A 16468-nucleotide genomic window follows, 5' to 3' on the forward strand; every position below is an offset into this window, starting at 1 on the left:
CTATCCTTACAGACTCTATCATCCCCCCTCCAGGAAGAACCACGCCAAGTGCTCAGTGACCACCCGCAAAGCACTCAGCACGAGGGCAGGCCCTGTGTGCAGCTCAACTCTGCACCACCCTTTAGAGCAGGAGGGAGAAAGAAGCCCAAGCACAGGAAGATGGGATCCACAGAGGTAGCTGTGCCCAGGTTGAAAAAGGCATGTTAAAAAATCCTAAAGCTGTTCTGTGTGATTCATAGAATGTGACAGAAGAGTTGCTGTATCAATTCTGAGGTTAGGCTTTAAGTCTCTGCAGCTTCCATCTTGAGTGTGCTCTCTTTCTCTCAAAACACTAACTCTGGGGAAAGCCAGTGGCCATGACATGAAGATACCTAGACAGCCCTGTGGAGAGGCCAACCTGGTGAGGCACTCAGGCGTCCACTAACAGCTGGGCAAATGGGCCACCTTGGAAGTGTATCCTCAAGCCCCAATAAAGCCTTTAGTTGGCTTAGCCCTGGCCAACATCTCGACTGCAACCTCATGAGAGACCTTGGGCCAGAACTATCCAAACTGCTCCTGGATTCCTGACCTATAGGCACCATGAGTTAATAAATGTTGTTTCATGCCTTTAAGTTCTGTGATAACGTTACACAGTGCTAGATGACTAATAACACGAACTGTGTGACATTAGGCAAGTTCCATAGCCTCCGAACCCCGTTTCCTCCCTTGTGCCATGAGGGTTACAGAAGAGACTGAGGAAGAGCACGGGCCAGGTGGGAGCTCAGAGGCTGTTCTGCAGAGAGTACTCCGCACACATGGGCCGTGTGTGTAAGGCAGCCTTCCAGCCCGAACCAGGATGGGTATGGCCATCCTTTGGCCCCTCCCTGGGTGGAACATGACCTCACAATGTCAGGCCAAGCATAGCACTGTTGGCCCGAGATCACCCTTCTGCCTTGGGCACGAAAGGCCAGAGAAGAGCTGGGGCTGTCCCTCTCTTTCCTCCAGCCAGGGTACCAAAGAACTGTGCTGGACCAGGTGAGTCCATCATCCCTCTGCCCACTTTCCCGGGAGGGGCAGCCAGATCCAACCCATGGAGTAGGTGCCCTGCTTCTCCACAAAGGAGAGCTGCCGGGCCAGGCCTGCTTGGGCTTTGCACACTGGTTGCCTTTGAGGTCCCACGAGAACTGAGAACTGTCCTTCCTTCCTCTTTCAGCTGCCCCTCCCTGCCCTGTCCCTGCTGCCTGCTCAGCTGCCTTCTTCAGGGCCACAGCTTCCCCCTCTCCCATCACCCCTAACCTGAGGCTGCCTGGGACCCAGTTGGCTCCACCTGTTGCTCCAGTGGGCTCTAGTATTCACCGTGTTCCTTTTCCTCAAGTTTTTCTCTCTCCTTGTTCTCTTTGACTTACTCAAGAACTACATGGCTCTGCTTTAGTTAGTAATAGACTGAAAAAAGTTAGGCCCCAATTCACATTCTGCAACTTGCTGCTTTACCTTCATGCTCCTTCTCTGCAAGCTTTGTCCCGTTCTTTTCAGTAGCTGCATAGAATTCTCCAGCATGGATGTACCATAATTTATTTTACCATTCTCTTGTTGATAAATATTTTGGTGGTTTCCTTTTTCTTTTTTTTGTGTGTCACATTAAAGCTGTGTTGTCACAAAGATCCGTGCACAGCTTCACATTCATGAGTGGGAGATTCTTAGAATTTCTACAAAGAAGATATACTCATTGTATTAATTTTACTTGCATCAATGGTGAAGAGGCCAACTAGTACTAAAAAGGCTTGTAATGAAAAACAGCAGCCCCTACCTCATCTTTCCCTATTCATACCCCGCTTGGTTTCAATGTTCTTCCTGTGATTTATGTCCATCTTTCTAAGTAATTTCTTTGTACTGTAGGTTGGTTCATCACTTGTAGTCTTTATCTATTGCCTTTCTGTTAAAAGAGGTGAGGCTTCAGCTCTCTAAACCCTCCTGTCTTTGAGTCCTGCAGAGATGGGGTATAATTACTGATTGAATCAGTGCGTCTGTATTATGACCGTAAATACCACTCACAGCTGAGATGAGTGAGATGCCTAGTGAACTGTGTTTGCACTTCCTTCCTGGTGTGGCTGTTTCTCAGGAGCTTTCCTCATGTCTGTGTCAGCTTCTTCAGTTTATTATGTGGTGAAACCCACCAGAGAATCTATCATTTTCAGTATTTTTCTGGAGCCCTCTGAAGCCTGATCCCCTTGGGTCTGTGTGCTCTCCGTTCTTATCATGGGATTTCTTATTAACTATTCAAAATTGCACCTCTTTGCCTGGCACTTTTGAGTCCCCACTTACCTGATTTTTGTTCCCTCCCACAGCCTTATTACTTTCTAACACCCCATAAGATTTACTTGCTATGCTTACTACTCCCAACCACAAGCCAGCGGTATCGGAGTTCCATGAGGACAGCAATTTTTGTGTTTTGTCACCAATGAATTACCAATGTCTAGCATAGTGCTTCGCATGGAGGGGAGGAACAATACATATTTGTGGATGGACAATCCTAGGACTTCTCTTCATCACCCTCCTGTGTGTTCTGTTTCTTCCCGCTTCCTGGATCTCATGCCTTCTTCTCGATGTATTTCCTCTTTAGTGGAGCACATCCTTCAGTAACTTTCTGAGAAAAGGTGCTTGTGAGCTATATATTTTTAGACTCTATAACTACGTATGTATTTACACTATAGCAATGTATATATTTACACTCGCATTTATTGTACAGTCTGGCAGATTTCTTCACATGTACGATGGTAATAAATATTATTTCATAAGGTTGTGATGAGAATTAAGAGAAATTATACCAAGTGGTTAGCATTCTCTGAGGACGGGTTATTATTTCTTTGCGACGACTGAAATAAATATAAAATAAGGGTTGTTGGGCGGGAGTTGAGTACAGTGGCCAAGAGCAGAAGGTACCAGCCTTGGTCAGGACTAGTTTTGAGTCCTGTGCTTTATGACCTAGTAACTGTATGGCCGAGAGTAGGTAAGTCACTGAAGCCTCAAATTCCTCATGTAAACAATGGAAATGGTCATAGTACCTACTCTTTATATGTAGTAGGGGTTATTAAGGCAGGTTAATGTTCCCAAATGTTGAATGTGGCTTGATATGGTGGCAAGAGCTCATATGTACCTTGAACTTGACTTTGTGGCCATGGAAGGTGAGAGTGTCTGGAGTGGGGATGGCAATGGACTATTGGCAGCATGTATCAAAAGTCCTGAGAGGGACACCTGCCTTTGGACCCCGCAGTTCCATCTGCTAAGAATTTATCCTAAGGAAATAAGCAAGGGTGTGCCTAGATTTAAGTGCAGGGCCTTGTTCATGGGGAAAATTTCCGGGAAACATTTCCATGTCAGTTAGAAGGGAGCTGGACCAACACAAGGCTCCATAAGCTATAGGCTTCCTCCATTGGAGTCCTTGGTGCCCTTACAAGGTGCCTGATGACAATAAGATGTCAGGAGAGTGTACATGATACACAGCAGTACATTGTTAAGTGAAATAAGTGAGTATCAAAACAGCATGAACCCTGTGGGGGACGGGTTCCACTTGCCTTTTTGTTTTTAAGTAAGTAAATGTACAGACGACTGAAAAGCTGGAGTGTCAAACAGAGGCGCTATAGCCTACTGGTCCAAGTACAGCTTCTGGAATGTGGGGATGAAGATCCTGGTTCTAGCACTACAAGACCGAGGGCGAGTTACAGAACTGTGCTATGATTCAGCTTCCTCAACTGAAAAGTTGGGTAACGGTAGCTGAGATGCTTGTTCAGAGTAAATGAGATTAGGCAGGAAAATTCCATACTAAGAGTAATCGCTGTGTAAATGGTAAGGGCTATCATTGCTATCTAACAAAAGTGTGGCCAGTGGGAGTCACAGTACAGTTATTTTATTGCGATTTCTTTATTTCTAAATTGTTATTGTTGAAAATAAGTATTTTTTTCAAAATAGAATAAAAGGTCATTTAAAAGTATGTCAAACCTTCAGGTAACAAAGATGATTCTAGTTTTGTCTAAAAAAATCATAGCACAACAATGTGAACGTACTTAATGCCCCTGAGCTATACACTACAGTGGTTAAGGTGGTAAATTTTATGTGAATTTTCCCAGAATTAAAAAGAAATCAACATCACCACCATCATAATCAATAACAACAACTACCAAAAAAATTAACCGTCATCATAATCATCCAGAGCTAAACTAAAATTATAAGCAAATAAGAAAGTTCTGAAGGTGTCCCTGAGATTGTCAGCTGCGATGAGATGGGACTGTTTTCTGCCCTGTAAATATGACTTCATCCCCTGAATTTCTTACCTTGAACACTTCTTAGTTTTGTAACTAGTAAAGTTTGGTCTCTAGGTGTTCACGCTCAGCTCAGCTTCTGAGTCAGAGCGGCGGATTGCAGCCCAGCCCCGCCTCTGCTTCGGGTGTGACCTTGGCCGGCCCCGGCCACTGCGAGCCTCAGTTTCCCGGCTAGGGAACCTGGGATGACAGCTCGCACCCTCCACCGCCCGGCCCCGCCCTGCGGCCCTGGGATTGGCTCGCACGAGGCCCCAACACCGAGGCGGGGCCGGCGGCTCCCGCCCGTCGGACCCCAACCCGGAAATGCGGCTCGAGTTCGCTGGCAGGCCCCAAAGTGCCGCGGGGGAGCGGCGGCGGGCGCGGCCAATGGGGGAGGGCGGCGACGGCAGCGCGGCGGAAGTCCCGACCAGCGTCGCACAGGGGCGGGGCGCCGCCAGGGTCTGCGAGCGGCGGGGCGGGCGCAGGATGAGGGCGGCCATTGCTGGGGCTCTGCCGCGGGGAGGAGGACGCTGAGGAGTCGCAGAGCCGCGCAGCGCTGCGGAGGAGGCGCCTGAGCCGAAACGGGGCCCATGGCCAGGACCACCAGCCACCTGGTGAGTGCGCGACGGCCGCCCGTGCGCGCCAGCCCGTCACCCGTCCGAGCGCGGCGGCCGCCGGGGCCCGGCGAGGAGGAGCGGCCCGGGTTTCCGAGGGCCGGGCGGCGCCTCACCTGGGGCCAGGCGGCCGGGCCGAGGACCGTGGGCGTCGTGCGGTTGCCGCTCAGCCGCCATGGGATCCCGGACCCGGTGTGGCGGGCGCCGGCCCGGCGGGGGCGCTGACATGCGCGCGGAGGGCGGGGGCGGCCGGGGAGGTGTCACCGGCCTGTCGCGGTGGAAGTGTTTGGAAAGTTTGTTGTCGGCGCAGCGCGGCCTGGAGCGGAGCCTCCGGGGTTACCTTTCGTTCTGTTCACGGAGGAACCGCCCTGGGCCTTCACCAGTACCCGTGTCCCTCGGCCTCCGGCCGCAGCACAGCGGGCGGTGCGAGCTGTTGCTCAAAGCACCTGATGCTCCCGGCCCTTCAGATTCCCGATTAGCCTGGAGTCTAAGACACTCCTTTCCCGGCCGGGAGCGTGCTTTTCCTGCCTTGAGGCTCCGCTGGGGCACAGGCGTCTGTGTTGTGGGAAGCCCGTGGGAGGCTGGACGTGAACCTACCGTGTTTCCCAGAAAATAAGACCTAACCGGAAAATAAGCCCTAGCATGATTTTTCAGGATGACATCTCCTGAACATACGCCCTAATGCGTCTTTTGGAGCAAAAATTAATATAAGACCTGGTCTTATTTTTTGGGGAAAACTGTACCTCCAGGGGAAAGGGAGCGTGACAGAGAGGAGGGATTGTAGGGGAAAAGAAAAACAAACACTTGTTAGGTTAAATGTTTTGGTAAAAGTATTCCTAGTGTTTTTATGTGTTATCCTCTGTTAAGTTCTGGACTTAATAAGATGGTTTAAAGATTTATACCGTGTATGTGAATGTGAAATGGGTGATAGAAGCTTGCAGAGTTTGGTTCAAAAGGCAAATCCCTTAAATGAAGGAAGATCCATGAAATATACTTGAAGCCTTTTCTTTTGGGGAGGTCATGAGGCCCTTTGAGAATCTGATGGAAGGTATGAGTCCGCCTGAGAAAAATGCGCAGCTGCACTGAATTTTGTAATAATTTCAGGAAACTCTTGAACCTTCTGCAGCTCACCTGTGAACTTCAGGTTAAGAACTCAGTTTTGTAGAGATGGGTGATAATCCAAAGTCAAAGAGGAGGACGTGTTCAATTGAGAAAAATGGTGAAACGCAAAAGGGATGTCATTGTGTGTTGCGACATGTGTGACTGTACCCTGGGGTGCCCTGGCTAACACGCAAAACATGAATTAGGAGGCTTGGCGAACCTCAGTGGAGGCTTAAGCTGACGATAATCCTGGATGTTTGTAAAATGAACTTTTGCACAGTGATGCTTTTGCAATGCAAGGTGTGTACTTTGATGGCGTCCATCGGAAGAGGAAAAGGGCGATTTTCCCATAGTCTTGGTAGTTCCCCGTGATGGACATTTGACATCTGGAATTTACTTTGCATGAGGCAGCTCTCTAGTTCAAAAACACTAGGATCCAATGAGAAAAAGTGAATTACAGAATAAAGGTTAGACCTCCCATCGGGAAGTGGGAGGAACGAGGTTTCTGTGTCTTGAGCTAGTGTCCTGCACACGTACGCATGTGAGAATATGCCACATTTCCCCTCAGTAATGGCAGCGACGCTCCCAGTATTGGATGTTTCACCTGAGGACAGATGGATTTGTACGGGAGTTTGTGGTTGAAGTCTGGAATTTTGCGGTGGCGCTATGAGAATTCCCAGTCCCAGTGATTCATTTCCCGGTTCTTGAAGTGTGTACCGCCGACAGGGGGCGCAGTAGGAGCTGTGAAGTCTGGAAGGGCAGCCCAGCTCCACACTCAGGGGGCCAGAGGCTGTGGTACCACTGATGGAGCGCTTCCTTAAGGCAGCCGCTGGGCTAGCTGGCTCCCACTTGTTGCTTGGCTTCTGTCAACAGTGTTGTGAGGTAAGTGTTCCCATTTGACAGGTGTGGAAACAGAGGTGCAGAGAGGTTAAGTACCTGCTTGGTAGATGGAGCGCATCTGAGCGATGGCAGAGGCCTGGGTGCCACCCTGCCCCTCACGGGAGCAGTGACCGGAGGGAGGGTCTTCTGGGCAGCTCCTTGCAGCACTGGGTTTAAGGACGTCCTGGTGTCACTGCCCAGGACGTCGTGCCGGGGGTGGCGCCTGAATGTCCCGACTGTGCTGGAGGCAGGAGGGACGTCTTCACATGGATGGACAACACGCTTATTTATTTCTTTGGGCAGATGGCTGAACTCTGTGCCCCCTGGAGCCTGTTTCAGCCTCACGCTGTCAGAAAGCAGCTGTTTGGAAGGAGGCTCTGGTTCATCGTGACTGGGGGGCTGATCCTCTGAATGGGTGAGGCTTGGAGTCCTCCCTTGGAGAAAAGAACTGGGCAGTGATTTTGTTAAGGGTGAAATTGGCCATGAGGCAGAGGGGCTCCCTGCAAGTCGAGCGCGGCCGAGTGTGTTTGCAAAGGTGGCTGCACGTGCAGGAAGGGGGTGGGGAAGGCAGAGAACATGGAAAGAAGTGGGTTCTGATTTTCGCTCTCCCTCTGGGTAGCTCCTTCTCGTGTGCTCTCGTGTAGCGTGATGTATTTCTGTCCCCGTGTCTCCCCTACAGCAGTTCCTGAGCTGAGTCCAGAGCTGATGAGGTCCCCAAGCTAAGAGGGGAGTGTAGGTTTGTTCTACTCTTCTGATGTGCCTTTCACAAGAGGGATGCCAGCAGCAGCCCGTGGAGACGTGGGGCCTGAAAAGAGGCTCGAGGCAGCCAGTTAAAGCAGGTCTGGGCTTCTGGGCTGCCGTTAGCAGTGGGGGGAGGAGGGAAAGATGCTCCTGGGGGTCCCCCCCTTGAATTTGTGTGCTCGTCCCCTGAGCCGTCTGGTACTAGGTGTGGGTACCTGTGGAGCAAATGCGCGATGAACTGGGAAGCGTGGCAGAAATGGGGGGGGGGTAGCGAGGTCCTTCCCTTCTGAGTTGATGGTGTGTGGAGAAGCTTCACAGGCGGTCCACTTTGCCCCGTCCTAAGGGCTGTCGTTGTGGAAATGGACTTTGGCTGTAGCAGGAGCCACTGCTGAAGACACTTGATGCAGAAATGATTCCCTCAGCAGGTGCGAGGACTAGGTGCCAGCTCTGCCTGCCTTGTGATGACAGCTGGCCACAGGGCTGCAGAGCGCAGTTGTTTTGAAGGCAGGTTCAAAGGGCAGATCACCGGGGAGGAAGTGCTGGTGTGGAAACTGTACATTTTGGACAAGTATCATTCAGGCCTATTCAGTAGCACAGTGTTCTGTAACCGTATCACATCCTTTACTTGTCAGTGTGACACCAGACCCATGAAAAACTTATTTGAATATCAGAGCCGGTGCGTAGCCTCTCTAGCTGAATCGACAGGCAGAGCGCATTTGCTCAAGAGTAGTGGGGAATGTGTCTGATGCTACTGTCTTGGAGGAGAAAGGCCTGCGGGGTTCGTGGTGGTTCTTGGAATCTGTTTTCAGTGCGTGGTGCTGGTTGAGTTTATATGGTTGCACAAAGTCTGTTTCCATCCTCTTAGTCTAGAAAAATTTCCTGATTTAGACTGAAATGTTTACTCAAAGAAATTCCCACTTGTTTTGAATGTATTAAGAGAATTTATTACAAAGGATTTATATTTGTGGGCTTCAAATCTCTTATCAGAGCAACTGAGTCGGGTTTCTGTTTAAATAGTTGGATTACACCCAGAGCCACAGATGCAAGAACCGACAGCACCGCAAAGTGTGTGTGTGGAAAAGATGAACAAGTCTGACGTTAGCAGCCGGGCCTGGGTGCACGGCCCCCAGAAGGACAGCCACGTGTGCTTTCCGTCATGAGGATTCCCAAGGGGCCTGATGAAGGGGGGCATGTAGTTCCTGGTGGCCCGGTGACCTCATGCCTCCACAGACAGGATTGCACGCCTCCTGCACCAGCCACTGGGCTTTAAATCAACTTGCAGCCTGCAGGGAATCGAAACATTTACAGGCGTGTTTTGCCGTCAAGAAGTTTGTTCCGGGAGCATTTGAGACCTTGCTTCCCAGCATGTCAGTTTAGCTCAAGTAAAACCTTACAAAAATTAAAATAAAGAAGATGTTTGTTCCGGAGGTGTGTGTCCTCTGCATGTGTGTGGAGCTGGTGGCAGGCCTGCCCACGTCGCAGAGGCCATGACAGGCTTGTGCAGACAGCCGCATGTGTGTCTCGGTGGGATTTCAGTCAGAATTCATCCCGCTGAAAGCTTAGCTTTCACAATGAATTCATTGTTCAGGTCTCATTCCCCAACCTGTTGTTCTCTTGGAATTCATTTTACTGCAGCAGGAGTTGTATCTCAAAGTGACAGCCGTGTATTGGATGCTGTCAGAGAGGGCTGATAAGATTCACAGGGAAGCTGGAAGCCTCTGGTTTCATAAGTGCTCGGCCGGTCGTGGAAACGTGGAGAAAGCGGCTGGGACTTAACTTTTCTGTTCTCCCTCCCTGTTTCTGGGAGCCTGGAGGACGGGGCGTGTAGGGCCCGGGAACTCTGCCCCGAGCAGGGGAAGCCAGCTGTACCTTGCAGACCTTGCTCTCAGCCCCATGTGAAGTGCGGTGTGTGTGCTGGGCTGTCACCTGGCTTTGACGCTCTCCTGCAGTGAAGGCAGGAGTTCCCTGTGGAGGGGCCACCATGCTGCATTCCCATCCTGTGCTGTGCTGGCTGGGCTGAAACATTGACACAGACTCTTCCTAGTTCCCCCTCCCTGCTGAGGGAGGAAGTGAGGGCTTGCTGGCGGGTCCCCAGGTTCCAGCACCCCTGTCAGTTTCCCCTGCCTCTCCTGTCATTTTGCTTCTCCTTGGTGAGGGTCCCTCCTCAGATGCCCCTGCCATGTGGCCTCTCCTCCCAGCCAGGACAGTGTCAAGAGGTTCTGGGCTGCCAGGTTCTCCCCTTTAAGCCCTTCCTCTTGGCCTGAAGATACCCCCTCGGTGGAAACCGCCCCCGGTGGCTGTGAGGCCTTTTCTGACCCATCAGTTTCTTCGTCCTGCTCCCCTCTCCGCCCCTGCCTTGGTCTGACCTGGTTCTGTTGTTTATTCAATGTTTGGTTTCTCTAAAGCAGGTTTGGGGCCTCTATGTCCTGATCTCTCTAACCCTTGCGTCTCCAGACGGCTTCTGTTACTCTTGCACGTTTCCTCCCTGCTCCTCATGCCTGGGCTTTCTGCGGTGTATTGTCACACGCCTGTGTGTCTTATTCTTTTTGCTGTTTGTTAGCAAAACCCCGTCTGCATCTTGCGTGTATATCCTGACTCCCCTGCGTTCAGAGCTGTGTGTGTTTGAGGGCTGCAGGCCTCATTCTAGTCTCTCTCATACCCATTTAATGACCAATACGGCAGCATTCCAAAGTAGGAAGACGTCAGAGGGTTAAAAACATGGACCCGTGTTCCACTTCTTCATTGTGTAAGGAAATGTAATTTCAAATGTAATTTCAAACTTCTGTGTGTGTGTTCTACCGCCTCCCTGACCCTTGAAATGTTATGTTTCCAAGCCCCTGGTTCCGTTTTATCCGATAGCCCTTCCTGGGAGGCTTTGGAGATCAAGTGTTGGGTTAAATCTGGATCAGCAACTGTCAGTGTCAAGTATGCAGTGTTCTGGGCTGAACTCTCCATGTTGGCCCTGCTGTCGCCGTGGCGGGCGAGACCTGCCCTGGACCCATCCTCGCAGGGACCCCTGTCCTCGCAGGGACCCCCGTCCTCGCGGGGACCCCCGTCCTCGCAGGGACCCCTGTCCTCACAGGGCTGGGCCCCAAGTTTCTAACCTGTAGAAGAGCCAGTGTCAGCGCTGCACACACTCCGGGAGGCAGCCCCTCCCAAGGCAGTTCTGTTCCCATCAGGAGGACTGTTTCTGAAAGATCCCTGGTAATCACGGTCACCTTCACAGTCCCTGTGACCGGAAGCCAAGCTGCTCTCCCTGTGATGGAGGGACCGTGGGGGAAACGCCCCCTGCCCTGTGGTGCTTTGACACACATCTCTTTGCCACTTTGGGCAAGGTCATTGAGCGCTTTTCTCAGGCCTCATCTTTGCTGTGGTTTCTAAGGGTGTCCTGTTCCAAGAGGGGCCTGTGTTCCATGCGTGGATGCAGCCACCTATAGTGCCATTGCTTTGCTCGCAGGTGCCGGAGGTGCCACCCTCCTGAAATGACCGGAAGTGCAGTGGGTGAGCATGGTGAGTGAGAGAGCCACCAGCCTGGCAGGAGGGCAGGAGCGGATGGGCACGTTAGGCTCAGTGTCACCCAGTGCCACGTGGGCTTCCTTTGGGAAATGATGGGAACAGCACAGTCTTGGGGGCAAAGTGCCCCGACACTGGCCCTGCTCAGCCGTGTTCTTAGCATGTGGACAGACACAGCAGCCAGACCCTGGGCCAGCGGGACGTACGTAACAAGCTGCCGTCCTTAGCACTTGAGAAGCTCGGGAACTGCTGGGGTCTGAGATCTGGTCATTACTCACCAGCTCTGTCCCTTGAGGGCGAGCGCGCAGCCGTTCTGCAGATTCTCTCCCAGTGGCCTGTGACTTAGGCTGGACAGGACGCTGAAGACGGAACTCTTCCCTCAGTGCGCAGTCGCAGAGCTCAGCCTGTACTGCCCTGTTTCTCTATTGTTAACTCATTTTTTCTTCCTGCACTTTGGCATTTTTCTTTGATGGGTTTTTTTATTGGTCAAAATTACAGTCTTCTCCTGATTGTGTGTACGTAGCTGGTTATTACCAGTTATACAGATTTTAAAATGTGCGTCTAAATATAGTTTATTTGTGAATGCACTTTATTCTCATTCCAAAAAAAAAAAAAAAAAAAAACAACTCTAATAATCTAAATTCTCTCTCTCTTTTTAAAACAAAATCTTAGAAAACTCTCCTGCCCAGAAGCTGCTGGCCCGGAGTTTTGTGTGTCTGAGGTGGAAGTGGGTGAGGATGGGCTGATGGTGGGTTAAAGACGCAGCAACAGAACAGGGCTCCCCGCTCTTGGCCGGGAGGAATCCTTGGATGTGAAAGACCCGATCTGCAGCGTAGTGGGTGGGGGACAGCCCGCCAGCGCTCCCACCCGTCTGTGAGCCCCACCAGCCACCGGCCCTGCCCCAGGGGCTGAAGGGAAACCGACAAACAGCACGGCCATTACCACTGGTGCCTGAAGGGCAGCGAGGGCCCTGCCAGGAGGGGTAGCTGGCCTTTGTGGGCTGCTGCAAAGAAGCCAGAAGAACCACAGTGCACCTAGCAGGGTGCCCAGAGGGCAGCGGAGCAGGGAAGTGGCTGCGTGTGGAGGGAGTTCAGGGAGGGCGGCAGATCCCAGCTGGGAGGACCAGACTGTGTGCCTGGCTTCGGCTCCCACAGGGAGACCTGCTCGGCTCAGACACTGAGGCCTTTGGACAAGGCGAGCTGAAGAAAGTGGTGCTATTAGGTAGCAAATGTATACTGAACGTTTTCTGTGTTGCTTTCCTTCCCTTCCCTTCAGTAGCCCTGTGTTTTTCAAATTAGTGTTGAGCAGTGACTCTGAGTCAGGTTTTTAAAGACAGGATGTTCTCAGATCCTTGAAATTTGCGTGAAGATATCAAAATTGCCTCCAAACAAACTTGTTTTTATAATAAACTTCATTTTGGAATTTTTTTTGATGTATAGAAAAGTTGCAAATACGGCACGGAGCTTGCATGGTACCCATGACCCACTTCCCCTCGTGTTAACGTCTGTGCAAGCACGCCACATCTGTCAAGAGTCAGAATTGAGGTGTGCTATTAACTAAATGCTAACCCGTTTGGGGTTTGTGTTAGGTTCCCCCAGTGTCCTCTTTTGTTCCAGGATTTCATCTGGGGATCACATTGCGTCTCTGGCCCAGGACAATTTCAGTCCTTCCTTGTTTTTCATGAACTTGATGTCCTGGAAGAGTAAAGGTCGGGCACTTCGTGGCCTGTCCCTCAGTTTGGGTTTGTCTGATGTGTTATGGAGACAAAGCTGGGGGTGTGGGCTGAGGAAGAACCGCAGAGAGGGGGGGCCCCTAGTGCATCCTGTCAGGGGTACCCGACGCCCACTGACTGTCACTGCTGAGGTGAAACTAGATTAGTGCTGAGTGACTAGAGTTAGGCCCATGGCCCTGCTCTGCTCTCTGATACGTGCTGTACGTGTGTCATAGCGTGACCACAGTATGTTGATTTTGGAAGGACCTGCGTGTACCCCATTGGGTCCTTCCAGTTTCCAGATGAGGACACTTGGGACCTCGGGGCCTTCAGACTTACGTGTACCTGGTCAGAGCCTGGCATGGGGTCCAGGCACCTGCCGGCTCGGGCCAGTCTGCAGACATGGACACTTCAGGGAACTCTGCAGTGACGGAGATGTCCCCAGGTGCAGAGTGGGCCTGAACTCACTCAGAACTGCTTTCCAATCGGGCGGGCCCACGTCCCTCTGGAGCATTTGCCTGTGGTCTCACTGGCCTCTGTGCGAGCTGCTCAGGTCCCTGTGCCAGGTCTCGTGGCGCTTTCTGTGCAGCTGGGAGGATGGTTTGGGTCACCCGCCTTTGTGAAAGTAGGTGGTCGGCTCTGACCGTCTCCTCTGGCTGCTTCTCAAGCTGCAGTGTCGTTCACTGTCTAAGGACCTTTGCCTGGAGTCAGAGATCGAGCTGCGTGCGGGTTGTTCCTTTCAGGCTGTTCGATTGACCCGAGAGCAGAGGGCGGTGTTTCTTCTAGCCTGGAACTCAGAAGGTCGGCGTTCAGGAAAGCCATGCGTTTCGCTCGTTTACCCCCCCCACCCCCTGTAGATTCTGAGCTCCAACCTCCTTTCTGCACAAGCACAGCAAAAGCAAGACAGTGCTGAAGGTAAGAATCGGTAGGAAGAAAGACAGACACTGGTCCAAGTGGAAAGCACTGGAAGAAAATATGGTGACGGCTCCTGGCAGCCGGCGGACAGGTCTCTGGGTGTTGAACCCACCCAGGGGCTCTGGCCGGTGTGAAGGCGCGTCAGGTGCTCGGCGTTGGCTAAGACACGGCGAAGTGCGGACGGCCCGGCTGCCCATCCTGCCTTCCTTCCTCCTCCTCCTCGCTCTGCGGACTGAACTCGATCTAAATGCGTGAGCGGCAGAGGTGTGGACGTCTGTCATGCTCCACAAAATAGGTCTTTCTCTGCTCGCTGATGTGCAGTGTTGCTGTGGGAGTTGGCCCTGAACACTGGGACAGAGGCTCTCTGTGTTTCATCGGCCATTGTTGGCCCCAAGAAGAAACTCTTTATTCAGAATTTGCAGATAAGGAGGGCAGGGAGGGAGAGCACCTGTTTATGGTGCTTTTTCAGGTGTCAGGATAGGCGTTCTGGCTTAGAAATGAGCTGGGCTGTCTTCCGTGTTGCTGCCCCCGGAAGTTCACATTTCTGGAGGGGTGTTCCTGCCAGATGATGCTTATTTACATGGCCAGTGGCATTCTGGGGGCTGGTTTTTGTCTTTTTCTTATTTCAAGGAGAGAGAAGCTTCCAAGGATTAAACAGCAAAAGTTTGACCACATTGATCTGGCACTTTCCTTACAAGACGGCCTGTTAGGGTTATTAGAACAGGTGTCCGTATCGCTGTGGGTATGTGTTTATGGGTGGGAAACACTGACGGAGGGTAAACAACATGCAGGGCGTTGTAAGGACTTTGGGAAGTTCCCCCAGGTCCAGTGCTGCTCTCAAGGGTCTTGCATCTTGCCTGGGAGGACGCTCTTCCCTCGGGGTGCACAGTCCTGGGGGGGTAGGACAGAGCAGCTCAGTCCACACTGAGGCTGAAGGACGGGACACAGGAGGGGAAGAGGGTGGGGCTAGTGGTCAGTGTCAGCCCGGGAAAGGGGAAGGCGCTGGGCCTGCTGCAGGCATCAGACGGGGGACCCTGAAGGGTCCCAGCCCAGCAGAGGGGCCGGGGTGAGTGGGGGGAGCTAGAGGTGGGGCGTTGGTAGGACTGGAGCCCCAGAGAAAGGCTCTCATTTCATTGGAAGTGCCAGTAGCTCTAGGTTTTATTTTAGCTTTGACCTTTTATTCTGAGGCCCAGGGAAGTTTTGTGTAAGGAGCTGGGGTTGGAAGCTGCAGAGAGAGAAAGAGGGAAACGCTCAGCACATTCCAGCCTCCCCACCCCCCTTACTTACCTACCAGATAACGCACTTTTGATCAACTTAGGGGTCCCTCAGATTCCCAAACAAGGTCGTGGGGAGAAATGTTTGCTGATTGAATGTAATTCCCAAGGAAAGATTCATGTTTAAGGGGCATATAATCAATGTGACTTGAGATTAGAAACTCAGTGTTTCTCTTAGTTGTCCCTTTAATATGTTAAATTATTAATTGTAGCAAAGCAGAAAGCAAGACGAGCTTGTTCGTAGTGTTTTCTGCCTAAAAGTAGATTTTACTGAGTGAAGTTTTAATGCATATGGAATCTTAAGTCTATGGAGTGAATGAATTATCTTTGAAATGCTGCTGTTTTTCTGATGCAGCTCCAGAATGAGTCTTGAAAAGCAGAAATAGGATTTCCATGTGGGGAGGGGCACCGGTAGTTATGATTTCTGCCCCTCACTCGGATCTGCATCTAAAAGATACTAGTTTATTCATCTGCTCATCAGCAAATGCGCCTCATACCTTTGTGAGTCCTTCCTGAAGGAGCCTGGAAGGAAATTGAAAAGGTTTGTGGGCCCCATGTGGTATCACCAGTGTCCCCTGGTGGGTGGCCATTGACAGGGTCCCTCAGAGGCAGCAGCGAGCTCCCCTGCTGTTTCTGCTGACCCTGCCCGTGTCTGACTCTGTCCTCTGTCCTTTACACTTACCAAGGTAAATGGTCACAGGAACCACCTAGAAGATGTGCCTCTCCTTCTCCCGGAGGTCATCACTGCTTCCCTCCTGTCTTCTTTGAACCCCATTGGTACCTCTGCTGTACCCTGACAGCCTTGCCTCCTGCTGTTTCACTTCACATTTGGGCCAGGCATTTGTCACACTCCACTTCCAGTGGCTGCTGCGTCCTCCTCCCTGGGGAAACCAGGAGTAGCCTTTGTCCTGTTGGTAGACATTTACATAGGCCGTTACCAGTGTTAGGAGTTTGTCCTTAACGAATGTTTTCGTAATACAAATCTTCTGAATTTCTGACTGTTTCGGCTAGATTCTGTATGGAGGCCTGTGCCCGGTCGAAAGGCGTGAGCCTGAGGCGTGCCGTGGTGGGGATCCCTAACTGCTTCCCGGGGAGGTCCTGCCCGTTGAGGGCCCGTCCTCAGCCCCTGGCTGACACCCAGTCCCAGTGTCAGGCGGTGCACCCTCTACGAGCTGGAAGGGTCTAGAGCATCAAGTGTCAATGTGGTTTCACTGCTGGCGTGTGAGTTTACGCCAGGATTTGCTCTGTGCCTCAGGGACCCCGTCTGTGGAGAGGCTGCTGCCAGGGTGTTCACACAAGGAGTCATGTGAGGACTAACCGTGATCGCGCGTGAGATGCTCAGAAGAACGTGTGGCAAACAGTAAGCTCGTCGCTGTTAGTTACTGTTTTCAGAAGTCGAGCAAAATGGCATTTCATTAATTTTATTTTGAGCAGCGGTATTTAAGG

At 51.6% G+C, this 16468-nt stretch overlaps 1 protein-coding gene and 1 long non-coding RNA gene across 2 annotated transcripts in view; both read left to right on the forward strand.

Moving 5' to 3' along the window:
* Positions 1–4727: 4727 nt before the first annotated feature.
* Positions 4728–16468, forward strand: part of PDPK1 (3-phosphoinositide dependent protein kinase 1) — a 71788-nt gene continuing 60047 nt past the window's right edge. Inside the window, exon 1 of the mRNA XM_019719724.2 lies at positions 4728–4888. Within this exon, the coding sequence (XP_019575283.1) occupies positions 4865–4888 (24 nt within the window). The 5' untranslated portion in view covers positions 4728–4864. The remainder of the gene's footprint in view (positions 4889–16468) is intronic.
* On the forward strand, positions 4895–13307 carry LOC141569428 (uncharacterized). Its single transcript, XR_012493039.1, has 4 exons — positions 4895–6871; positions 7172–7283; positions 7548–7707; positions 8627–13307. It is a non-coding gene; the product is annotated as an uncharacterized LOC141569428 (long non-coding RNA).

The sequence above is a fragment of the Rhinolophus sinicus genome, linkage group LG18, assembly GCF_036562045.2.
Source record: "Rhinolophus sinicus isolate RSC01 linkage group LG18, ASM3656204v1, whole genome shotgun sequence".
In the NCBI taxonomy this organism is placed as follows: domain Eukaryota; kingdom Metazoa; phylum Chordata; class Mammalia; order Chiroptera; family Rhinolophidae; genus Rhinolophus; species Rhinolophus sinicus.